This window comes from Chanodichthys erythropterus, chromosome 17 (genome assembly GCF_024489055.1).
Source record: "Chanodichthys erythropterus isolate Z2021 chromosome 17, ASM2448905v1, whole genome shotgun sequence".
NCBI lineage: Eukaryota > Metazoa > Chordata > Actinopteri > Cypriniformes > Xenocyprididae > Chanodichthys > Chanodichthys erythropterus.
Genome location: NC_090237.1, coordinates 6,029,668 through 6,056,522, shown reverse-complemented (window position 1 = coordinate 6,056,522; position 26,855 = coordinate 6,029,668). Strand labels below are relative to the sequence as shown.

At 36.6% G+C, this 26,855-nt stretch overlaps 1 protein-coding gene across 2 annotated transcripts; it reads right to left on the bottom strand.

The window, feature by feature from the left end:
- Nucleotides 1-895: 895 nt before the first annotated feature.
- Nucleotides 896-24,887, bottom strand: pax3b (paired box 3b). Of its 2 annotated transcripts, none has more exons than XM_067364655.1 (9): nucleotides 24,608-24,887; nucleotides 23,580-23,815; nucleotides 23,282-23,408; nucleotides 22,656-22,811; nucleotides 9,317-9,516; nucleotides 9,072-9,237; nucleotides 8,790-8,980; nucleotides 2,340-2,585; nucleotides 896-1,680 (listed from the first exon to the last, which is right to left on the bottom strand). In XM_067364655.1, exons 1-9 carry the CDS (start codon nucleotides 24,690-24,692, stop codon nucleotides 1,663-1,665), a joined length of 1,425 nt encoding a protein of 474 aa, XP_067220756.1. In that variant the 5' UTR covers nucleotides 24,693-24,887; the 3' UTR covers nucleotides 896-1,662. The 2 variants fall into 2 exon arrangements, with proteins under 2 accessions (XP_067220756.1, XP_067220755.1); XM_067364654.1 differs by having other exon boundaries at nucleotides 2,345-2,585.
- Nucleotides 24,888-26,855: the final 1,968 nt, after the last annotated feature.

Sequence of the window (26,855 nt, the reverse complement as noted above, 5' to 3'; positions counted from 1 at the left end):
TTCAAGTTACGGACAAAGTGTAAACAGGTGTCATGTCACTTAGTTCAATAGGGAAGGCGTAGGACGTAGCGTAATCTTTTGAACTGCAAGAGTTTTACTCTTTCTTCGTAAGTTGAATATGGAAGGCGGTCTGGTGGAAGCTAGATATTTTACTTCATAACTTGTTAAATATGGATATTTTTCTTACACAAACGCATCGCTTCCCTTCAGAAGACCTTTATTAATGCCCTGGAGCTGTGTGAAGTATGTATATGATGGATGGATAGATGGATGGATGTGGATGGAGGCACTTTCTTCAGCTCATACTCATTGATCCTGCTGACTGCTATTATAAAGCTCGGATGCGTCAGGATATTTATTAATATTTCTCCAATTGTGTTCATCAGAAAAAAAGAAAGTCATATACACCTAGAATGGCTTGAGGGTGAGTAAAGCTTGTAGTAATTTTCATTTGATAGTGAAATAATCCTTTAACAAAAGCAAATGTGGCATAAAACCCCATCGTAATCATGCCGTATTAGCTTGTTTTTGATCTCTCATCTGCAAGCTCTTTTATCATGCATCATGTTTTCACGGGATTCGTACCCAAGGCTTACGCAATCCTAAGTACAAATCCTGTACCAGCTGAGATACCGAGCAAGCCACGTCAGAAAAGCGAAACATATGGAGCTGGTTTAAGCGATGCAAAGTCCAAAATATATTTGTTTACAAATCATGCACTTTGGTAAAAAGTGTTTTGAGGTTATAACATAATATTGTGCAAGGAGACGTGAAAACAAGTCTTTATTGATCCATAATCTGACCCTGTAATCATAGCTGTGTATGAAAATGATTAAAAGTGCTTGCTGTTTTACTGACTCTAGTGTTCATTTCTGTTGGAAACTGCAGTGATATGTACATATTTTATGTTTTTCCATGAAATCAGATTGCTCTTAAGCTTAGTAGTGAATGTTTTATGAGCAGTAGAATAACCATATTCATCCGCACAGTCACGCACAACCAAATGTTAAGATGCAAAGAGGGCCAAAAGTTACATAGTGTACCTTTAAGCAAAATAGTTCCCAAATACTGTATAATTTTCTAATCATCCCTCATTTAAAAAAATAAAATAAAAAATTAGCATTCATTGTCAAGGAATGTGTGAGAAAAAGTTCATTGTCCGCTCTAAAATATTTGTCTTTTATTTACAACATGGGCAGAGAGCGATGTGTCTGGCATCATAAAAACGGCTGATCTCGTTCCAGGCTCTTGCTTTGGACGCCTGCTGGTTGCAAAGACCTCAGTGGCTGCGAATGTCTTGTTTGAATGTGGCCTTGCATTTCTATTTCTCATATTGCACTTAAACATGTTTTGCAGTAAAATCATACACAAATGTCTCCTTTTTCGTTCTGATTCAGCTTGTCTTGTTTTGTTTTCAGGGATTGTGGATAATTCTGTTGGAAGGCTTTTGAAGAAGAGTTCAAGGGAATGTTTTAGACAGAAAAAGCTCTTTTGATCTGCCGGATGTGTGTGTGTGTGTGTGTGTGTGGCTGTGCCATCCGGTGGCGTAACAGTTTTATTTTTATTGCCAAGTCAATGAATCAAAAAAACCTAATTCCGTCTTTGAAAATGCAGGACTTTGGGACAGTTGAGTTGCACGACCCGTTCAGGCAATTTCAGGCCTCAGATAATGAAAGGAATCTGGAAGAAAAGAAAAAGAGGATTTGATATGAATTCAAATATAAAGAGCACAATGAAAATGTTTCAGTATTGTTAAATGATTTCCCATATGACATGCAGCTTTTGTAATATTTGGTCTGATAATGTTTGCATGAGTTATTCCAGCCGCCGGACTCCAAAAGAAAGCATGTGCTGTCCATTTGACACAGCAATCAGGCTGGCAAACGCTGACCCTCCCCTTCATTAAAGAGCTGCCGTATTTGTGCGGCAACCATTTCATCAGAGCGTAACTGTACGAGCTGACTGTGAGCCGGGATAGTGAGTTAGACAAGAGCAGCTGCTTCTCATCATGATACTGCCACAGGAGATTAGCATCCAACCATGACATTCACACACACGCAAACACAGTCCAGATATTACAGAATCGGACCTCTGCAGATCACATAGAGCTATATACAAACATCTGATACGAGCGTGAAGCCTTTTACCCTATTATTACATGTTCAGGTTCAAAATCTCAGGTCACGAACAAACTGCGAGTACTGGGAGAGACGATCACATTTTGGAGTTATTCTTTCAGTTTACAGACACTACAGATATTAGAGGATGTGCGCAAAGACTCAAACTAGCAGCCTGTAAATCAAATTAGAAGGATAAAGAAGGCAGACAGTAATAATGACCTTACTTTGTCCATACTGGCTGTACTGGTAGGGGGCGCTGTGCTCCATGCTGTAGAAGGAGGCCGGGCCGTAAGACTGTGGACTGGGCAGGTTGGAGAGGGCAGGTAGAGTCGACAGGGGCTCGATGCGCTGAGAGCAGGTGCTGCTGACGGATCCACCCGACTCCAGAGCGCCGCTGAGAGACGACAGAGAAAACTCAGCCTGGGTCTGATGTGCAACTCCAGCTGGGGTTATTAGTCCCATAACCTACAGAGAAAGAGACCGATCAGAGTTCACCCTCAATCCATCTGTTTTCACACACTGTCTGTTCTAAATAGTAAGTTGGGATTAGAGCGTAGAAAATATCCCCCAGGCCAATTTTTGTCATGCACTGTAGAAAAACAGGAAAGGTGCTGGTCATTTTCAGCCATGATATTATCAAACATTTCCTTTAACCCTAAAATACAACACAGTGCAATGCATAATTCAAAATATAGGGAAAACACCTGTAAAAAAAATCAATACAGAAAATTCAGTGCGGAAAAGTCATTTTAACATGGTTCAATGGGCCCTACACTAAGAAATTACACTAAGTGTAAAGTAAAAATATAGTACATTAAAGACATTAAATACAACCCATGGATATAATTACATGATGAATATTTATTATTATTAAATTATGATTATTTTTATTTTACATACAGTAATTTCAATTTTCAGTGTATTATTTAGTATTTTATAGGATATACACTGATCAGGCATAACATTATGACCACCTTCCTAATATTGTGTTGGACCCACTTTTGCTGCCAAAACAGTCCTGATTCATCAAAGCATGGACTCCACTAGACCCCTGAAGGTGTGCTGTGGTATCTGCACCAAGATGTTAGCAGCAGATCCTATAAGTCAGTGGTCACCAACCTTTTTAAGATCCCTGACCTTGACCTTTATGAAAGACTTGAAAAAGACAGCCCAGATTGTATTTAGTATTTTTTTCATGGCCAATTTAGATTCTGATTTATTCATGTATTTATTTTTACAAGCAAATTGGCCGATTCTTATACTGGTTGCAGATATTTATTATTATTTTTATTATTATTATAAACAAAAATACATAGCCATTTCAAATTAGAGGGAACCACTGCTTTTTAATCACAATCCAAACAAAGATGCTATCACATTGTATGAGCAGTTGTTTTTTATTTGAATTAATTGAGATTTAATTTCAAGATTTAAAGCAAAACCAGAACGGTCTGACTTTATCTTTGTGAAATGATATGCTACACACAAAAAAGCTTGAAACAAAAACAGCAGGCTGAATGAGACGCAGATTCACTCTCTGACAGCAGGTGGCTCTTATGGAGCAGCAGAGATACGTTTCCTTGGTTACCGCTGTAAACAAAGCTGAACTGCGCTAATAATTGGCTACTTTATTCGGAGGTAAGAGGAAAGTAAAATGCCATTGCCATCGAAAGTTTTCTGAAGACAGTAATTCCTTTTAGAGATGCATTCATATAACCCCTCACAACCAATTCAATATTTATATTTTCTTCCTATATTTTGAGCATCGTGAACAGTGAGCTGCTCTGCCTGCTACAGAATTGTCTCCTCTTCGCGTCCGTCTTCAGTGTTTCTGGCCTCTTGTTTACGGCCGTTTACAGACTTGACATGATGTGGGCTATTTACCTTTATCACTGTCCCAGTAGCTCCCGAAAATAACAGAAAAATAAAAACAAATATACAGTACAAAGACTGGAGAAATTGAGACTGTATTTTTGTACTCATATTTCTGTTATTTTCGCGAGTTACTGGAACAGTGATAAAGATCGACCGGTCGATCGCGATCGACAGGTTGGCGACCACTGCTTTAAGTCCTGTAAGTTGTGAGGTGGAGCCTCCATGGATCGGATTTGTTTGTTCAGCATGTCCCACAGATGCTCGATTGGATTGAGATCTGGGGAATTTGGAGGCCAAGTCAACACCTCAAACTCGGTGTTGTGCTCCTCAAACCATTCCTGAACCATTTTTGCATGGGCACCCTGACTGGTCTGCAGCTATGCAGCTCCATACGCAACAAACTGTGAAGCACTGTGTATTCTGACACCTTTCTATCAGAACCAGCATTAACTTCTTGAGCAATTTGAGCTACAGTAGCTCGTCTGTTGGATTGGACCACACGGGCCAGCCTTCGCTCCCCACGTGCATCAATGAGCCTCGACCGTCCATGACCCGGTCACCGGTTCACCACTGTTCCTTCCTTGGAGCACTTTTGATAGATACTGACCACTGCAGACCGGGAACACCCTACAAGAGCTGCAGTTTTGGAGATGCTCTGACCCAGTCGTCTAGCCATCACAGTTTGGCCCTTGTGAAACTCACTCAAATCCTTACGCTTGGCCACATTTTCTATCACATCAACTTTGAGGACAAAATATTCACTTGCTGCCTAATATATCCACTAACAGAATTTATATATATATAAATTCTGATCAGTGAATAATTGTTTGGTGCATTCCAAACATTTGGTGAATATTTGAAGTGTGCATGTTTTTTTATAAGATACAATTGCCTTATTGCCCACAATCCCTTGGGTTACAAAAAATGGGTTTAAAAGCAATAAGAGCCTTGAGACGCTGTGTGTTGCGCCTTTAGCCGGTTTAAATAACACACACACACACACTTGCATGCAGATATCTGGATAGATCTCTGTGACCTGAAATTGATCAGGCAAACAAATAATTGAATTTGGGGATTGTTTAATCTGATTCTAAGACTAGAACAGAGCCAGAGGGTGATACAGTGTGTGTGTGTGTGTGTGTGTGTGTGTGTGTGTGTGTGTGTGTGTGTGTGTGTGTGTGTGTGTGTGTGTGTACTCATTACTTTTTAACTTAGAAAACACTGTGCTGCATTTCAGGAATGTTGCATGTGTGCTCTGGGGAATAAAAGTTCCTGAAGCATAATTGAATCTACCACCAGAATTATGGCCAAAATAAACACATACTCCAGTTGCTGCACCAAATAAGCACCTTTACATAGAAACAGAAAGAGAAAAGCATGTCTCCCAGGCTACAGGATCCTGTTACATCAGTGGATACAGTCAAAGCAGTACAACACACACACGGTCACGCACATGGTCTCGCTTAAACCATTTCCCATAGTGGAGCAGGGAGTGACGTGTGCCGAATCCAGGATGGAATTCTGTTTCTGAAGCTCTGGAAGATTTTCTCTGTCAGTTTTGAAAAATTTAGCAGGCAACAGAACCAAAAAGCTAATACTTTTTAACATTTTCCATAGAAATTCTGAGTGGGAGTCCGGGCAGTGTGATCATAGATGTGTACACATAGATACACATTGGACCACTCCAGACACTTGCATTTGTCAACATTTCATGTCACTCACAGTAAAAATCAATGATTTTTCCAAAATGCCACAACATTTGGTTGAAAAATCATTTGCTGAAGTCTATGACAGATATAGATATTCATATTCATATGTGCAGATGCCCAGTCAACTTGCTCTCAAGTGTTCATCAACAGGCTTTGACTGTCCCAATATGGCGGACGGCTTACAAATAAATGGCCCAAAAGAACCCAAATGTTACGCTCAAAGTTCAATGCAAAGGAAGATATTTTTATTCTCTGCAGGCTGGTAGGGACTACAACAAGCTTTTTCCTGGGTTAGTGACATCACTAACCCTAAAATTTACATAAACCCCGCCCCCAGGAACACACAAGAAAGGGTGTGAGGCCATGTTGGGCTGCTTTAGAGAAGAGGAAGAGTTGTTGTAGTAGAGTGTTGTTGACATGCCGTCATTTTACGCCGAACTGCTTCACAAACGAGGATCAATTCAACGCTGGATTTGCACAAAAGATGAACATGATGGCACATGCTAGTGGATGAGTTGAATCAACTACATAAGTTTATCCACTAACCATTCAGAAACATCCAGTCTCATTCTAAAAGTTGTAACTTCTTCCTCAGTCTCTCCATCAGTGTCGACTGACCGACCGGTTTGAACAATGTAAGGCTGAACACCGTTACTGACAATCCTCATTTTGGCTGCGTGAGATTCTCCAGCTTTGTTGTTGTTGAGCGACCGAAGCGCGAGCTGTTAAAGCTCCGCCCTCTTCTGGAAAGGGGGCCGGCTGCTCATTTGCATTTAAAGGGACACACAGAAACGTCATGTTTTTGCTCACACCCAAAAAGGGGCAAATTTAACAAGCTATAATAAATGATCTGTGGGGTATTTTGAGCTGAAAATTCACAGACACATCACCAGAGACTTATATTACATCTTGTAAAAGGGGCAGTATAGGTCCCCTTTAAAATGTAATTTATTCCTGTGATCAAAGCTGAATTTTCAGCATCATTATTCCAGTCTTCAGTGTCACGTGATCCTTCAGAAATCATTCTAATATGATGATTTTCTGCTCAAGATACATTTCTGATTATTATCAATGTTGAAAACAGTTGTGCTGCTTCATATTTTTGTGGAAACTGTGATTCTATGATGTACAGAAAGAGTTTATTTGAAATAGAAATAACATTATAAATATCTTTACTGTCACTCCTTACTGAATAAAAGTATTCATTTCTTTCAGAAAATATGTGTAGGACAGAGCACAGATTGAAACATCCATCTCAGTATTACGTTGGGATGCTTTGAATCTTAACAACATTTTTCACGTAGAGATGATGACAGCGAGATTGTGAGACTGTACTACACTCGCTCCACGCCACATTCACACCCGTCAGACCTGTAATTCATAGCGGTCTCTCAGTGTTCTTGACAGACACCCCCCGGTGAGGCATTGGTGCGCTCCTTTACAAATGAGAAACATGTGCGGGTCAGGCGTCCTATCTATCACACAGAGGGGGTGTCAGAGTTGCTGTGTGTTCTATGCATTGCTTTGCACGGTTCAGTGAACAGCTAAAGATAACCGAATGAAAAATGGCCCGTGGATGACCCTCCGATGGTGGAATTTATCTGCGTAACTCGTCTTGAAGTGTGTAATAGTTTCTACAGAAGCCAGAAGAGCCCATTAAACTGACACTCAACAGGTGGGGTCGACTACACCTTTCACTGAGTCACTTTCAACTGGATGTTTTTAAGATTTAAGGGCTTAACCAAAAATATGAATACCATTTATCGCTTTTTTATGCCATGTTTTAAAATCCCCCAAAAATATATTCCAGATGTAAGCTCTATCAGGCTGTCAATTACCACAGGAAGTGAATTAGATTGATTCTAGCTCATAGTTTTGTGCATACATGAATTTGTGAGTAAAAACGTTTTATATTTGAGGTGAAGTGTCTAAATTGTCCTTTTGAGGTGGGACTACTTTTCTGGGTTGATGAACTTCTGATAATACATTACAGATGAAGTGCTTTACAGATTTTTATTGCACTCTTATGAAGTATATTAAATGTTAATAAAACAAATCTTTCATCAAAAACAAAAACAAAAATTCTAAATATATATATATATATATGTGTGTGTGTGTGTGTGTGTGTGTGTGTGTGTGTGTGTGTGTGTGTGTGTGTGTGTGTGTGTTTGGCAGTAATTAAAAATCATGAACTGAATACACAAATGAACAACTAACTTTTGCATTTTTTTAATAAATATATTATAAATAAATATTTATAAATAGTATTAAATTAAATATTATAAAAGTTATACAAAATATAAATATAATTATATTAATATATTACATTTTAATATGATCATTTAAATAATATGAATATTATTATATGAATAATATATAATATTATATAATGAACATTCATGTTATGGATATTAAATATTATATATTATAGCAGAATTATAAGTATAATAATATATATTAGTATGATAATTTAAATAATATGAATTTACTAAATATTATATTTTATATATTTTTCACTGAAATATATATATATATATATATATATATATATATATATATATATATATATATATATATATATATATAAATACTTTTTTTCATTATTTAATTACTGCCATATATTATTAAATATTATAATATTATAGGAGAATTATAAGTATAATAATATATTATATATTAGTATGATAATTTAAATAATATGCATTTACTAAATATTATATTTTGTATATTTTTCACTGATATATATATATATATATATATATATATATGTACTTTTTTTCATTATTTAATTACTGCCATATATTATTAAATATTATAGGAGAATTATAAGTATAATAATATTATATTATATATTAGTAATTAGTGATAATTTAGATAATATGAATTTATTATATTTTGTATAATTTTACAGATTTTTTATATATATATATATGTTTATATACACACACACACACACACACTTGCCTAGTGGACTTCCATGATAAGTGTGTTACTGTATGCAAATTATGGGACTTTATTTTCTATGGTAATCAACATCAGGCCAACATCTGGTTTGGAATTGCTAGAAATTACACTCAGTTCTTACCTGAGATGACAGTCCATTACTGATGGAAGAGTTAGCATGACTGTTATGAGGTCCAAAGGTATCTGAATATCCTGTGTAACCATGCCGACTAGAGAGACAGTAGGAAGCCCCGCCGTCCTGCCCCGCCCCTCCAGAACTCTGATGACTCGAGGGCGGCGGCAGCGGCTGAGGTCTGTGTACAGTACTTGAATCTGAGAACAGATACAGTCGCCAGTAATGGTTACAGAATACATCAGGATATATTTTATGTAACATTGGATTTTACATATAATATATATATACCTTGAGAAAGGCTAGCAGGTGGGTACGGGCTCTCTGACAGCTGATATGGGGAGAGACTGGACATAGCAGGATGTGAAAAACCACCAGGGATCAGGTGATTGAACGCCATGAGCTGATTGGCTCCCGCTTGCTTCCTCCAACGAGCTCGTCTATTACTGAACCACACCTGAGAAAAGACAAACATAGGAAACAGTTCATATGAAATTCTGTCTATTCTTGTTGCGCTGTCTCTGTGTTTTTTGTACCTGAACTCGTGCCTCTGTGAGTTTAGCTCTCTGAGCGAGCTCTTCTCTGGTGTAGATATCAGGGTAATGTGTGCGTTCAAAAGCTCTCTCCAGCTCCTCCAGCTGTTCGGCTGTGAATGTTGTTCGACTGCGCCGCTGTTTCCTTTTCAGCGGCAGATCAGGCTCAGATTCCACTTCTGAACCTTCATCAGAAGGACTCGCTGAAACACACACAAAAGCAAAGAATAGAGAATGTTTCAATCTATAATAGTTATTTAGAAAATGTATGTATAATGTAAATATTTTAATATTATTATCATATTGTGGTGTAATATAATATTTTATTATATAATATTATTATTTTTATACATTTTATACATTATAATACATTTTTAATAATATATAAATTATATATTTTTATATTTGTTAATGTATTATATGTAAACATAAACATCACATGACAAAAATGATATACTTTAAATTATATACTATAAATTATATATATATATATATATATATATATATATATATATATATATATATATATATATATATATATATATATATATATATATATATATATATTATAGTATATAATTTAAAGTATATCATTTTTGTCATGTGATGTTTATATATATATATATATAATTTAATGATTTTAATATTTCATATACAGTATATATATAACGATTATATATATAACATTATATATATAAGGACTTCATGCACATATTTCATATTTATATGTACAATTTTGTAATGTATAATAAAAACAAATTAAACATATACATATACATTTAAATTGGACTGGGTTTAGTATTTTGGAGGTTAAAGTAAATGGTAAATGTTTTAAACCATAAATATTTTTCTAAAATTGTCTAAAATTACACACACACACACACACACACACACACACATACATATATATATATATATATATATATATATATATATATATATATATATATATATATATATATATATATATATATATAAAGCAGCTTTTTCTCAATTTTAATGCTATATTAGTAGTAATTAATAGTAGTGTTTTTGTGAGGGAGAATTTAATGAGCTTCTTCATCTTTTCTTGAAAGGCTTCAGAACAGTGGACTAGAAAAGGAAGAAGCAATGTTCTGGATGATCAGATTATTAAATGGAAAAAAAGAAGAAACTATAACTGAAAAACATATTGAATCAAAACACGATACATTTCTTAAAAAAAAGTTAAAGTGGAATTGTTTTTCTTGTTTCAAACAGAAATCAGCCATTGTACCTGAGGACTCTTTGAGTACTATGGGAAATTCCTACAATTTCACAGGGATTTGGTAGAGGGAACACTGAACCATGTGGAAAACTGTTCATCAGCCTGGAATGACTTCACAAAAACATGCCAAAAGGAGAAGCTGGTAACTATATATTCATGGGGCTGGAATTAAAGGAGATTCATATTTATTTAATTTATATTCTACAGACATTGAGCTATTAGTGAATCTCTCTCTCATTCTCTCTTCCCTTCAGTCTTTGTTGGATTGATTTGCACGCTCCATCTGTGGAATCCGTCGCGACGGCCAGGGCTCTCAGCGGAGGCCGTCACCTGCCCTGGAGGGGGTGGAAGGGGCATACAGAAGGCCAAAGGTGGGTGTGTGGGGGGGCAAAAAGTGAAAGGGGTGGGCAGGAGTAGTTCAAGTGCTAATTCTCTTCAAAAACCCATTCACAAAAAGCGAAGAAGCACCTGGAAATTCAGATCTGGTTGCAGATCAAATTTAAAGATCAAAAAACCATTCAAATCTAATTCTGAACCATTCTATGAGAGCTGAACAATGAGTCTTATATAGGTTTTCTGTGCACTTGCAAATCTAGCGAGAATATCTAGTTCAGTCATGAACCTCTGGCACAGGCTGATAGATCCTTTACAGGCAATCTGCAAGCACTCACATCATTACCACATGGCATATGCCTTGAGGAAATTGCTTGCTCAACATTTAAACAGTCTGATTCATTGTTTGCTGTAAGCTAGTCCTGCAGCTCCCTATCAGAGTTCCTCTGAACCCCTCCACGTCCCCAGCTCCACCTGCCTAGATCTGCTATGGGATTTATGTACATTTATTTATGTAGCAGCAGCATATCTTACATGCTCACAGTAGTGTTTCTGTGTATCTTTTAGCAGTAGCAAGTCCATACTTGCTCTACAGCAGCAATAATCAACAGCAACAGGAGCAGTGTAGCAAACGAAAACATAACGACTTTTCAAGTTCGATGTCAAAACACTGCTTTGACTCTTTTGCTTCGAATCAGTGATTCGGATCGCATGTCAAAATGCCAAACAGCTGAAATCACATCGAATCACTGATTCGAAGCAGTACTTTGAAATTGGCCATCACTAGATATCATTGAAAAGTCGTTATTTTGTTTTTTGGCACACAAAAGGTTTTCTCATCACTTTATAATATTAATATTGAACCACTGAACTCACATGAACTGTTTTAAATATGTTTTAAAACCTTTCTTGATCTTGAGAAGTTCAATGGATTTGCTGTCTATAGAGCTGAGCCATCGGATTTCATCAAAAATAACTTAATTTGTGTTCCGAAGATAAACGAAGGTCTTACGGGTGAGTAATTAATGACATTATTATTCATTTTTGGGTGAACTAACCCTTTAAACCATTTAAGTTTTAAAACCAATAAGCATGAGTACTGTAAACTCATATACATTGAGTTAAATTCTCTTAAATTTTAGTGTTAGTTTAGTAAACTCAACTTAAAGATTTTAAGTTTATTCGACTCATTCAGTTTGAATTCAGGTAACAAATAAAAGTCTTAACAACTATATAGCTACTTAAATGATTTGAGGAAACCGATTGCCTTAAATGGTTTAAGTTCATCAAAGTTCTCAAAGTCATAAAGTTACATAAGTTAGATGTTGCCACATTTTCAGTTAATAAGCTCCACAAAAAAGCAGCACTAGGTGGTGATCAAACAGGCTGTGTTCTTCTGTGCTGTTTTTAATTTCATTTTTATTATGTTTGTCTATATAAATATGCTCTAGACATTATCAATATCAAACAGCTTTCTCATGTCATGTAGTGATTGCAATGTGGTAAATTGGAAAAATGCCATCTCAAATGAGATTTGACACTGGAAGGGAAGATTATCAGTGAATAACGACTTAAATTTTGATCGCTTTCTCACACTAATCTATTGTAAGACTTGAAATACAGTGCACAAGTTACATAGACTGCTTTAATTATACTTCTATGGTGCTTTTTGTCATTTTAGAAGCTTGACAGATGTGTGGAAAAGAAAGAAAATACAGGATCGGAACACAAGTAAAATGGTGTTAAAATGTTTGACATCTGATCATCTGGTTGCAAATACTTAAGCACTTGCATTTTTATATTTCTGCTGACTGAACAAGAATCAACAGAAGGAAAGAGCAAACAGTAAACACAGGTTTAATTGAGGCAGAAGAATACAGACCGCAAGCGTCTAAACACACAGAACCAAAACCCAAACGTCATGGAAATGGAACCACTGGACAATCTAGAGATATTCTGCCTTCTGTAAATACACAGAGTGCGTGTGCCTTTGTATGTGTGTGTGTGTTTTTAGGTCTTTGGCATGTAAAGTTAGTGTGTAGTGCACATGAGTATGTGTTTTAAGGTCTTGCTTAGATATTTTAGCTCTCCGCTATGTAAACGGTGCGGTCACTAAAAGCATCTCCAAAGTTTCTTTTCAGCTCTGGGCCCTCGTTGCTTAAATTCAATATTTGGAGGCGAAATATCACCCCAGGCACATATACCTTGTGCGTTCATGTACACAAAATCCAACTAAGAAGTTTTGTTAATACTGCGGTATGGTGAGAGCATATCCAGCAGAAAAAAAATCTTTTTTTTTTAAACTTTTATAAAAACATAAGACTTAAAGGGTTAGTTCAACCAAAAATGAAAATTATCCCATAATTTACTCACCCTCAAGCCATCCTAAGAGTACATGGCTATCTTCTTTCAGTCAAACACAATCAAAGTTAAAATATCCTGACTCTTCCAAGCTTTATAATGTTAGGGCTTGTTCACACAGAACGCGTCTTTGCGTCTGCACAGCACAGAGCGCAAGGGTCTCAAGACGCACTTTTGAGAGGTGATGCAATAACGAACAAATAAAACAGTTGCCACGCCAACTTGCTACTGTAAACAGAAGCTCGCAACGCTTGCCCCGCCTCGGAGTTCTTCTGATTGGTCCACTGTTTTGGAACTGACATTGATGAGCGGCGCTGCGTGTAAAAGTTGAAATTCTTCTAACTTGACACGGCGTCTTAAAAACACAGCGCTCGTACGCAAGACGCAAAAGATGTGAGCTTAACGGTCATTCACGTCCAGCTTTTACGTGTTTACATAGAAAAACAATGTAAAAGTAGTTCATTGGAATAGAAAAACGTGCTCTGTGTGAATGGCCCCCTAGTGAATAGTAAGATTTTGAATCCCAAAAAAGCACATCCATCCATCATTAGAGTAATCCATATGACTCCAGGGCCCGGTTTTTCAAAAGTAATCCACTAGGATTTTGGATAACGGATTGGATCAAATCTTGAAAATGTGTTTTTCAAAAGAAATTACATAATCGGATTAGATCACGTAATCCAATCTTGGTTTTGATCCGGATCAAACCTTTAGTTTGGGTTTTTCAGAACTTTTTTGTAGGATTTGGATCACTTTGATCCAAAAAAACAGGGTTATCCTGATCCCAACAGGGGGTAGGATTTCAAGGTGGATTCCAGGAGGAAAATGTAGTAAAACTTAAAAACTAGTCAAAAAATACATTTTTATCATGTAATATACATACACATTTTTATCTTGATTAGTTTAACTGTTAAAGTAATAAATTAAATGCAGACATTAGTCTACATTTTTGCCTTTCGGTAACCTACTCTAAAGTAAAAATAAATTTTGGTGCCATAAAACAATCTCTAAACAGCTGTAAATATCCAACAAAAATATATTTAATTCAAAACCCATATTCTTTCTATCAACATGTCCCTTTAGGGTCTCCGTAGAGCACTGGAAATCCAGATTTGGTGATCCTGAAAAGTTCCTATCCGGATCAGATTTATCCAATCCGATGTTGCTTTAAAAAACTGGCTCCAAAAGTAAGATGGATTACGTGATCACGGATCGCAAAAAAAGGATTACTAAATCCGGATCAATTTTATCCGGATTAAACCTTTTGAAAACCGGGCCCAGGGGGTTAATAAAGGCCTTCTGAAGTGAAGCGATGCATTTTGGAAAAATATCCATATTTATAACTTTATAAACTGTAATCACTAGCTTCCGCGGAAGCACAGAGGATAGAGCAAAACAAAACACCGGTCTTGAATTAGAAGTTTAAAACGAGAATTTTTAAAGAGAAATGTCGGAGGAGCTTGAGTTTGTTGCCCAGGCCTATTTGTTTGAACACTACTACTACATCCTACATCATACACATATTTTTTTACAAAAACCATATCGCTTCACTTCAGAAGGCCTTTATTAAGTCCCTGGAGCCATATGGATTACTTTTATGATGGATGGATGTGCTTTTTTGGGCTTCAAAATCATGGTTAGTATTGACTCAGATTATAAAGCTTGGAAGAGCCAGAATATTTTCTTAACATAACTCAGATGTTCATCTGAAAGAAGAAAGTCATATACACCAAGGATGGCTTGAGGGTGAGTAAATTATGGGATAATTTCCATTTTTGGGCGGACTAAACCCTTTAAAAGTAAATGTATCTTGATTTAAAGGGATAGTTCACCCAAAAATGAAAATTCTGTCATCATTTACTCACCCTCAAGTTGTTCCAAACCTGTTTGAGTTTCTTCGTTCTGTTGAACACAGACGAATGTTTGGTAATCAGACAGTTGACGGTAGTCATTGACTTTTTTCCTACTATGCATGCCACCAACTGTTTGGTTTCCAACATTCTTCAAAATATCTTCTTCTGTGTTCAACGGAACAAATAAACTCAAACAGGTTTGGAACAACTTGAGGGTGAGAAAATGATGACAGAATTTTCATTTTTGGGTGAACTATCGCTTTAAGAATGTTTAGATTTTTGTAATGGAAAACAAGACAAAAATACTGAGGAAGAAAATCTCTTTTCTTTTCAGTATTGCGCTTAGCTTTGGACTGGGCCAAGCGGCAGAAGTCCAAGACAAAACCATATGTGCGTGTGCAGCACTCTGAGTTTGTGTTTTGGTGTGTGTTCTGATTCTCTTGGGGGCAGGTAATGAAGAGGGCTAATTGAGCCAATGACATGCCCCCTCGCCATCAAAAACAGCCAAACAAGAAAGACAAAGAGGGGAACAAAAGAAAGCTTGGGAACAAATGCAGCGTCTCGAAGAGGGGAGAGCGAGGCGGGTCCTTTTCAGCGCCGAGGTTGGCTGAGTGACTGCCCGACTACATTAAGCAGTACATAGAGAACTAACAGATGCCGGAGACAGAAAGGATGAGTGACAGCTCGTGGGCCCATCTGCCCCCCAGCGTTTAGGAACAGAGAGAAACAGAGGGAGGACTTGACTTGCTAAAGAGCAACTGTGACCCTCGCAGCTGCCCTCAAACAACCACACGTTTCAGCTCTGCGCCAAATGTGCTCTTCGTCTGTTTAGCCTCTTTTTCTTTGCTTTTTTGGCTGTGTGACTTTTGTGAAAGAAGTTAGTGTGTACGCAACTATAAACATTTCAAACAGTAGTATGGAGCATGCTGTGGCCTCATCGCATAGCACGTTTAATTTGCTGACTCGCATAAAGTTATCAGTTACAGATGATTATTTTGCATTTTGAATCCAAGTTTGTGTAGAAATGCATTGACTACCGTTCAAAAGCAAGGATGGATATTGAGAAAAATCTATCAAAATCGACAGTAAAAACATTTATAATGTTACAAAAGGTTTCTATTTCAAATAAATGCTGTTCTTTTGAACTGTTTTCAAAATTGATAATAAAAATTTGCACATGGTGTAAGATTAGTATGCTATCGCAAACATAGTTCCTGCCTCCGAAACCACGTACCGAGTAGGGAATTTGAATTGAATTGGCCTCGTCGGATAGTAAAGTGTCCGTCAAATGTGCACTTCAGAACCTCGCCGGAAATAGTAGGACATCAAGAGACTTTTTGCCAACTGTTTTTCTAATTCTATGTATTTAGGCATACTGCTCTTTTGACATACTATTTAGTAGGGAATTATTCGATTTCTGATAAAGGAAGTAGTCACCTGCCTCTCTAAACATACACCAATGCAACCTTTGCTCCCTGGAGGTCAAACACCAGTGACCTCAGACTGCTCTGTTTAACAATTGAAAACACATATTCAGACAAGTGTTTGCTGACTGTCGCCTATAAGATTTTACTACCTAAACAAGTTTTGGGTGAATTGATTCGTATTTAATAAGTCCTATAGGTTCAGTTATCAACTATTCAATAATAGCAGCCATCCTGAACTCTGTTGTTTTCGTGCTGTGTTATAAGTCACACACACACACACTGTAATTTTGGCTTCAGGGTCTGAACACAAGCAGACACGGATTCCTAAGTCTGCTGACCCTGACACTGGACACAATGGAGACAGTTTTGTTTGGGGGTTTCCCCACATTGTCCATCCCACTGTACTCCGTTCACTGTCTGTCTCTCTTTTGATCAGAGAAAGAATCAGTGTATGCTATAATAATTTATATAAGATAAAAATGTTACTCTGTACTCTATCATTTCACTTGTTGTTTCTTATTCCTAACCCAAGACCAAATTTTTCACCTGTAACTTCTCCTAGAGATTTCAAGCTACAGCTTCAGCCTTTCCTTTCTGATCAGACTAAAAAAAATCCCATTGAAGATTCCTTAGCAACCACTTAGATTCTATCTAGCACCATCCAGAACACCTTAGAAACCACCCAGCCTGGACACCTTAGATGTGTGGTGGTAAATTTTTTTATATACAGTACAGTCCAAAAGTTTGGAACCACTAAGATTTTTAATGTTTTTAAAAGAAGTTTCGTCTGCTCACCAAGGCTACATTTATTTAATTAAAAATACAATAAAAAACAGTAATATTGTGAAATATTATAACAATTTAAAATAACTGTGTACTATTTAAATATATTTGACAAAGTAATTTATTCCTGTGATCAAAGCTGAATTTTCAGCATCGTTACCCCAGTCTTCAGTGTCACATGATCCTTCAGAAATCATTCTAATATGCTGATCTGCTGCTCAAGAAACATTTATGATTATTTTCAATGTTGAAAACAGTTGTGTACTTTTTTTTTCAGGATTCCTTGATGAATAGAAAGTTCAAAAGAACAGCATTTATCTGAAATACAAAGCTTCTGTAGCATTATACACTACCGTTCAAAAGTTTGGGGTCAGTAAGAATTTTTATTTTTATTTTTTGAAAAGAAATTAAAGAAATTAATACTTTTATTAAGCAAGGATGCATTAAATCAATCAAAAGTGGCAGTAAAGACATTTATAATGTTACAAAAGATTAGATTTCAGATAAACAAAAATGAAAAAAAATATTGTACACAAATATTTTGTACAATTGTACACATTAAATGTTTCTTGAGCAGCAGATCAGCATATCAGAATGATTTCTGAAGGATCATGTGACACTGAAGACTGGAGTAACGATGCTGAAAATTCAGCTTTGATCACAGGAATAAATTACTTTGTGAAATATATTCAAATAGAAAACAGTTATTTTAAATTGTAACAATATTTCACAATATTACTGTTTTTACTGTATTTTTAATTAAATAAATGTAGCCTTGGTGAGCAGATGAAACTTCTTTTAAAAACATTAAAAATCTTTTGGACTGTACTGTATATAGCGGGGGGGGGGGGGGTTTTGTTTGTTTGTTTTTTTGTTTTGTTTTTTACAATGCACATTGTTTCAAAGCAGATTTACAGGAAATCATGATGGTAATATTTATAATATCTTAATATCTTTATGGATATATATATATATATATATAACTTTATATTAAGAGCTGGGCAATAATATAATTTTGCAACAAAATAAACAAAAAATAAATAAATCAGGTACAGATTTGCTATATAGTATATATCACCCCATACGAGTATAGTGGATATTATATTATATAGATATAATATAACTTTATGGCCTGGTTTCACAGACAGGGATTAGATTAATCCAGGATTAGGCTTTAGTTAAATTAGGACATTTACGTATCTTTTATAAACGTGCCTTTAAAAAAACAGCATCTTGAGACAAAACAATGGCTCTGACATATTTTCAGATGTATTAGAGTTGCTGTCAAATAAAACAGCTCAAACATGCATCTTAGTCTGGGAATAGGTTTAAGCCTTGACTGTGAACCTGGGCATATATGTAGAGCTGTGCGATAACCATGCAGCCAAGATTTGCTATATAGTATTGCATTATGTTGTTTGTACACAGGTGGACCACACAGAACACCATAGCAACTGTCTAGCAACCACTTCTTAAGTACTCAAAACAAAATAAACGTCACATTTCAGTGCTGTTTTCAACTTTCAAGCCAGGCTTTGTCTAGCAGATTTGGTATTGACGAAGTTTCCTTTTTTAGCTTCCTGGTGGAGCATTTGTGTTTTTGTTCTTGTGTGCATGTGTTTGTGTTTGCTTTGGCTTTCAGAGTAAATTACGAGCCGCTGACTGCACACTCCATGGTGCCACACAAACCATCCCGCATTGGGCCAGTTGGCACTATTTGTGAATGCATGTGTACGTGTGTGCATCCATGCATGTGTTTGCATGTGCATGCGCATATGCTTGGCGGCGTGTGCATATGTGCGTATTATAGGAGCGTCTATCATTTTTGACTTTTTAAAATGCATTTTGCGGTAGCATTTTCTTTTCTGGGCATGTTTAAATGCATCTACAACACAATAATTTATCCCAGCAAACAGAGTTAATGTTCTGGCAAGGTTCACTCAAAGTTATGAACAAACATTCTTCCAGTAATGTTAATAGAACTTTCGTTCCAAGTTATCTGGTCATAAATAATGTAATCAAAACATTATTAACATAATTCATGGAGCATTTTTCTGAAACATTTTAGTTGCACTTTTTTAAACGTTACTAGATGGTTCCAAGAACATTCAAAAGTAACATTCGCAGAATTTTTGCAAAATGGAACAATCAAAATGGGACATGAAACGGAACATTCCTTAAATGGACAGTTCACCCAAAAATGAAAATTCTGTCATCACTTAGTCAGCCTCAAGTTTTTCCAAGCCTATATGAAGTTCTTTCTTCTATTGAACACAAAAGAAGATATTTTGAAGAATGTCAGCATCCAGACAGTTGATGGTAGCCATTGACTTCCAAAAATAATATGGAAGTCAATGGCTAGTGACAACTGTCGGGTTACCAACATTCTTTAAAAGGGGACATATCATGAAAATCTGAGTTTTTCCATGTTTAAGTGCTATAATCGGGTCCATATGGGTTTTGCACAAAAGATAAACATGACGGCACATGCTAGTGGATGAGTTGAATCAACTCCACAGCAACTACATAAATTTATCCACTAACCATTCAGAAACGTCTAAAAGTTGTAACTTCTTCCTGAGTCTCTCCATCAGTGTCGACTCCGGTTTGAACAATGTAAGGCTGAACACCGTTACTGACAATCCTCATTTTGGCTGTGTGAGATTCTCCAGTTTTGTTGTTGTTGAGCTGTTAAAGCTCCGCCCTCTTCTGGAACGGGGGCAGGGAGCAGCAGCTCATTTGCATTTAAAGGGACACACAGAAACACCATGTTTTTGCTCACACCCAATTGGGGCAAATTTGACAAGATATAATAAATGATCTGTGGGGTATTTTGAGCTGAAACTTCACAGACACATTCTGGAGACACCAGAGACTTATATTACATCTTGTATCGACAGAGGAAAGACACTTGTACAGGTTTAAAACAACTTGAGGGTAAATGATGACAACATTTTAATTTTAAGGTGAACTTTACCTTTAATGTTCACATAACCACATAATCCAAAAAAAAAAGAGTAGTTTTTGAACATTCATAAGTATTAAACTTAATAGGAAGGTTAGCAGAACGTTCTTTTTTGTTTTATTGAGGATGGAAAACAGTGAGATTTCATAAGCTTCAAACTTATGAAATCTCACGCCAACATCTTTGAGTCTTTAAGATGAAATATGGAGACAGTATGAAGGAAAGGGTTCAGGAATCAAGCTGTCATCTGTTCAAAAGAAGGGTGTAAATACTGAACTCAACTTGCCTGTCTGTGTCTCCCAGAGAAGGAGGGGCGATGGTGGGAATGGAACGGACAGACAACGGCCCACAGATATTAAACCGAAAATGTGCCGCAGGCCAAGAGAGGTAGAACGGGGCATGAGGAGGATGGAGGAGAAAAAGAGCAAGGCGTGTTTGACTCATTGGCTAGATGAAAGTGAAGTTCAAATAAAGAGCCTGATTTAATCGGCTCGGGCAACTCGCGAGACGGGCAGAGCGTGACGGACGGGCTTTGTGGCAGTGCGCATGACGAGAGGCTCGCCCCCATTGTGACTGACGCTCCGGGCCATGAAGGAACAGCCGAGGAGAACACTGGTCCCTATTGACCGAAATAGTCTTTAATAAACTCCCGTCGCCATTAAGTGTGACACTGCATCCCAATCAGTATTATTTAGGGAGCTGAAGTGGTGTTAGCAGGGCATTGGTGGCAGTCAAATAACGTTCACCTTAATTAGTCACGCAGGGACAGGCTGTTAGCTCATTAAATATCATTATGGAACAGCAAAACATCAGTCACTTACTTCAGCTGTTGGCCAATAGGCAGCGAGAAGGCAAAAATAGACTCTTTTACACTATTTTTCATCAACTTTTATCTGAGGCCTCTTTGCACAGTAAATGGTACAGCTGTCCTGTCCTCTTAACAATTCATATGTTGTCATATTTTAATAGCCTGTTTATGATAAATCATTTCTCCTTCAGAGTTCCACAGAAGACAAAAGTCATAAGTTTGCAATGACATGAGGGTGAGTAAATTATGACCATTTTGTTTTTTTTTGTGTTTTTTTTTTCAAATACAACCCTTTTTTTTAGTATATATAGATTTTATATTTTATCATTTTAAGTGAAATGCAGAACTTCAGCTAAGATCCTCATTGTCATTACAGAATTAAACCTTCTCTTTCAAGATTTCCAATGTTTAACTCATTTTGTGGTTTCAGTATCCCACTCCCCTCTGACATGCCCAACTTATGAATTATTACCTACTTAATTTAACTAATTTAAGAAATTAATTATTTAATTAATTATAAGAATTATTACAAATGAATACACATTTCTGTTATTTAAATGTCTGCTTTTTATATACACTACCAATCAAATGTTTGAACTATTTAATGCTTATTATGAATATGTTCCACATTTTAGTAAAGTCATAAATACTATGAAACAACACAAATGGAAATGTGAATTATGCATTGTTCAAGGAATGAAATTGTATAGAATCCACCTGGACATTCTCTCAACTAACTTCATGAGGAGCATTCTGGAATGCTTTTAACACTATTAAAGTGTTTCACGTGTATTTTGGACACTTGTGTCTGTCTATTTAAAAAAAAAATGAACAAAACTTTTCAAGCATGCTCAAGCACATAAAAAACAAAAAACAAACAAATAAAAACTTTAGACTGGTATTGTAATTTTATTCTTCCGTTGCATTGCCAAGTTATGGGAATAAGTCAGAATCCCCATTAGGCCATAAACTGTTCAAGCCATTTATTAAATATAATAAATATCATTCTTATTCAATTTGTTAGAGGCACATCTTTCCAGCAACTCCAGATCAATTATGATTCTGCCAGTTCTGTCTGAAATCTGTCTGTTGGTAAAAGTTTATATTCACATATAAACATTCATCTCCCACATCAGTTATGGTAAATAAGCATGTTTGAGCTTCTGCGGGAACCAATGAGGTTTCTCGCGCATCAAGCATGTTCAGTTGAGCTTCTGTTTATGTTCGTTGATCAATGTTTACATGTGAATAAAAGCCTAAATTCAGTCTGTTCATCATATAAAGCAATAGAGTCTCTTCAGAAAATTTGGACTGGACTGCTCAATTCATATGGATTAGTTTTACGATCTCTTTATGAATTTTTTGAAGTGTAAATGTGTAGCTGTGATAGACTGTCAATGAAGGGACAAAAATCTCTCAGATTTCATTACAAATAGCTTCGTTTGTGTTCCGAAGATGAACGAAAGTATTAAGGGTTTGTAACGACATGAAGGTGAGTAAATTATGACAGAATTTTCATTTTTGGGTAAATAAAGAGGCTATAAAGAGTTTGTAGGATCCACTCACATCTGTCTGCTAGAATCCCCTCGATACTGTGTCCGCTCTTGCGGGCGTGTTCTTCCTGCTCGCGCTTTTCGATGTCCTCTTCATCCTCTTCATCCTCCTCTTCCTCGTCGCCTCTCGCGCCGTTTCGGCCTCTCATGATGCGGCTTAATGAACTCACTGAATAAGAGTCGAACCAAATGTGTAAGTGCTTTTATGTTTTCTTTTTATATAGAAGTAAACATTTTAACAACGCTCACAAACTCTTCATATAACCACAAAAGTTAGATAACAAATTAATAATGTGCGTGATTAAAGATTTTTGGTTGAAAACACTCTAACTTCAGGGCTTGTAAGCGCGCGAACAGAAATCGTGTTCGAGCATATGCACCGACAAAAAATAAATGTTGTCATTGTTTATCTCTGTATTATCTATAGATTATACATATCACAAGAAAATTGTTAAAAAATTATAAAATAGTGTTTTTGTTTAGGCTATTTAAGATATTGACAGCTTGGGGAAATAAAATCTATAGGCTATTAAAATTAATAAAAAATAAATTAAAAAAAAAACAAAAAAAAAACATATCAAATAGCCTACTTCGCATACTATCCTTCGTGTATTTTATTATGTTTATCTCATAGCCTACCTGATGGTACGTTGTTCCGGTCACAAATTCCCTCTTTGAGCAATTTATCCCGAATTTCCCAACTGAATATTCCGGGATTTTCCCGTTTATATTCCTCAACGCGCTTCTCCACATCTGGAGATGTAGTCTGTTAAAAATAATATAAAAATCAGTCAACAAGGTTCCTGATTCAGTTCAAAATATTTCACATTCATAATGTCAGCAGACAGTCAGCGCTTTCGGTCGACCTGTTGCTTTGAGTTTGCTCACAAAATTCCTGCACGCCTGCGATAGATGAATCCGCACTTCAGGGCCTCACCTTGGATTTACTCCCGCCGATGGCTCCAGGCCGGATGGATCCAGTCTCCTGATATCGACACAGGATTTTGGAGACGCATCCGTGAGAGACTCTGAGCTGGCGGGATATCACGCAGGGCCGGATCCCGTGATGGGCCATCTCCACTATCTTATGCCGAATGTGGTTCGGTAGAGGCCGGCCGTTGATGAAAACTCCTCCAAGCTGGTTGACTCGACCCTGACCCATCGGAGTTGAAACTGCATTGAAGCAAACTCAAATGATGTCAGTGGAGAGACAGTCATCGAAGTAGAAACATAAAAGAATGAAAAAATCATGGTGCGTTTATTTATAGGCTACCTAAACAAGTGAAGTGATCTTAAGGAAGGGGTAAGGTAGGCTCCTTGAATTTGAATTTAATTCCTTGACATAAATCGTGTTGCCTTAAAACATCAGTGTAGTCGCTGCTTTAAAGTGCAAAAGCTCAAAGTTCTCCAATCTCCAGTTTTCAATGCTATTTTGAATTTAGTTATAATTTAGAAATGTCAGGAATCATGCGGAAGAGTTAAATGGAAACAAATCTGTTGTTAGCGATGAAAACAAATAAAAACAAGGATTCCGAATAAACATCTTCATAGCCTGAACTTTAGCTTTTACAGTAGAACATTTATGTTTTTTTAGAAAAAGAGAAACCAACACATTGATCTGAACCTAATCTAAAATCAAGCACTTTGAACCTCAAGCACCAAACACAGTGAAATAGTTGTTGTTTCTTAATAAGAAGGTTTTTCTAATCCAATTAACCACCAAAGAACATATATTTTTTTATTTCATATTAGTTTTCTATAATTAAATAATACAATATAGACTTTTAATATTGTATGTTAGCATTAGTTTACATGGCTAAATTTTAAGAAAATAACATCAACTTTTTCGGCACTCTTGCAAACCAAATTCCAAAATAAGTGTAGTCTACATTTGGCCTCACATTTGTGCTATTAAATTAAAATATTTTAATGTGTATATTTTTAAAGTAGCCTAATATATTTTACCCTCCATAGGGAAGCCACTGCGGGGATAGTTTTGAGGGAGAGATGGACGCATCATCCTGGGAACGGTCCCTGCCAAGCCGCTCATAGCTCCAGGGCAGCGCGTTGACTAAAAGTGCGCTTCAGACAAACCACCAGGGCTTAGAAAATGCATGTAAATATTCCACGATCAAAAAATATTATCTCCGATTGTCTTTTTGTATCCCTCAAGGAAAATAGAAAGTAGATTATGAAAGGAAAAGTTGTCAGTCAGATGCAATCTCTCTTCATTTGTGCTCCTTCGTTGTTGTTCTCATTATATGAGGGGAATTATAACCGCCGCGTTATTGTTATCAGCAGACGTTTAGGATGAGCGCGAGTTCTCAAACTACTGAGACATTTCTGAGTTTGCAGAGACCTCCTTGTCTATTACTCGAACAGCGCGTTCTGATTGGCCCACAGGATCCCGTAAGCGAGAGCTGATTGGTCGAAGAAGTACACTTTTGCTTTCATGAGCGTTCAGATGTGGACATCGAAGATATTTCATCAACTGACATGTGTTACCGACTTAGCTAATGCTAATATGTAGGTTTATGGCTAAATTATAGTGAAAAATATTAAGCTACTTAAAAAAAAAAAAACATGTTTAGGTCTATATATAACGTGTTTAGTGGCAGTAGCCTACAATGCCAAATCAAAGATAGAAACTTGACAGGAATTGAAGCCATTTAAATGAACAAAATAAGTTATTTACTTAAGATGATTGACTCAGTGATTTAACTCTCTCAGTTCTGACACTCACACACACACACACACACACACACACACACTGACTTCAATGACATGTGGCTCTTTTGTTGGACTAAAAAGAAACTTCAAATGTTTTCTTTCTGCCTGCGCGCGGGGACAATGGGGCGCACGCGGGAGGGAAACACGCTGGGAAACGGGGGTCCTTTCACGTGCAAAACACTCGATTATTCTCTCTTACTTAAAAAGTTAAATCAACGCCAAATAGCCTGGACCCTGGGGACACCGACCCTACTATTTAATGGAGAAGTTAACAATGAATGCGTGTTTGTAAATGAGTTTCTATTCGATGCATTAATTGCATTATTCCCTTTGCACTATTTTCCTGTCAGATTCATATATTTTTATATATATCTGTTATATCTGCTGTAAATCATCATATATTTCTACATGAAGCAGAACAGAAATTCCCTAAACGTGGAGAATTCATAGAACGTCATGACGTTTCTTTGTCTCTGAAAATATGAAGGTTCCAAATAGAACCAAACGGATTCGTAGGAGAATGTTTGAAACATAAATAACACTGTGCATTTTATTTTTTACATTCTTTTGGAAAAGTCTAATAAATTAATATGATATATAGTCCTATATAAAAAAAGTAGGCTAAATCTTTATTTCATTATAATACATGTTGGGTTCTTTTTAAGGGTTTATTCAGCATTAAACGTCAAAAACAGAATTAAGGTGACTGGTTGGAAAGGAGAGCGTGGGGAACAGGCAGGGATATATGATGAATGTTTCAGCCTTTTGAAACACCGGATCCGCGTGTCGAATCCATTTTTGGACAAAAGATCTCGAGCAGAAGTGCGCTCTGATGAGAGCTTAATTAGTTATATTATCAAGGGTCAAATATCAATATTCTCTTAGCAAATAGTGTCAAAATAATTTGAATCGGTTTTAGAGTTAGATAGTTTGTATAATGAAAGACAAAGAAATCTGAATAGTTTTATGTATACTGAGATCAACCTATACAACATCCTGATGTGACTATGCTGGTCAAAAATGAATGAAAAAAGTATAAACCTGTACAAGAATGTACACACATACCATTTGACCATACAATGAACTTCTTGAACAGTGCATATGTTGTTTGTGTCATTTGTCTTGTGATCTGTCTTGTCCAGCCTAGGGAAGGTCACCACCCTATTAACCTCAATTAGATGGGGTTCACTGAGAGAAAACGTAAATCCTCCCCAAAGACAACTTTAGAATAAAATCATCTGTCCTGCATTTACTGCCACAAGCATCCCGAAGCTCCAGGCTTATAGGGAACGCAGCATGGAGGGCAACGTCGTTGAGATACCCTACTGAGACATTTAGCCAGGTACTGGAAACATTTATCATTCATTGAAACAAGATACAGGTCAACATCACTGTCAGTGTTGGGGGTTACACATAACCAATAACACAAGTTACATAATCAGATTACTCGAAATCTGATTATGTAACTGGTGTTACTGGTAAT

Coding starts and splice junctions, on each gene's coding strand:
- pax3b (XM_067364654.1), bottom strand. CDS start 24,692: ATGAGCGGCTTGGCAGGGACCGTTCCCAGGATGATGCGTCCATCTCTC. Junction 23,816..24,607: donor CAGTGGCTTCCCTATGGAGG/GTAAAATATATT, acceptor GCTTCAATGCAG/TTTCAACTCCGATGGGTCAG. Junction 9,238..9,316: donor TCACAGAGGCACGAGTTCAG/GTACAAAAAACA, acceptor GTCTTTTCTCAG/GTGTGGTTCAGTAATAGACG.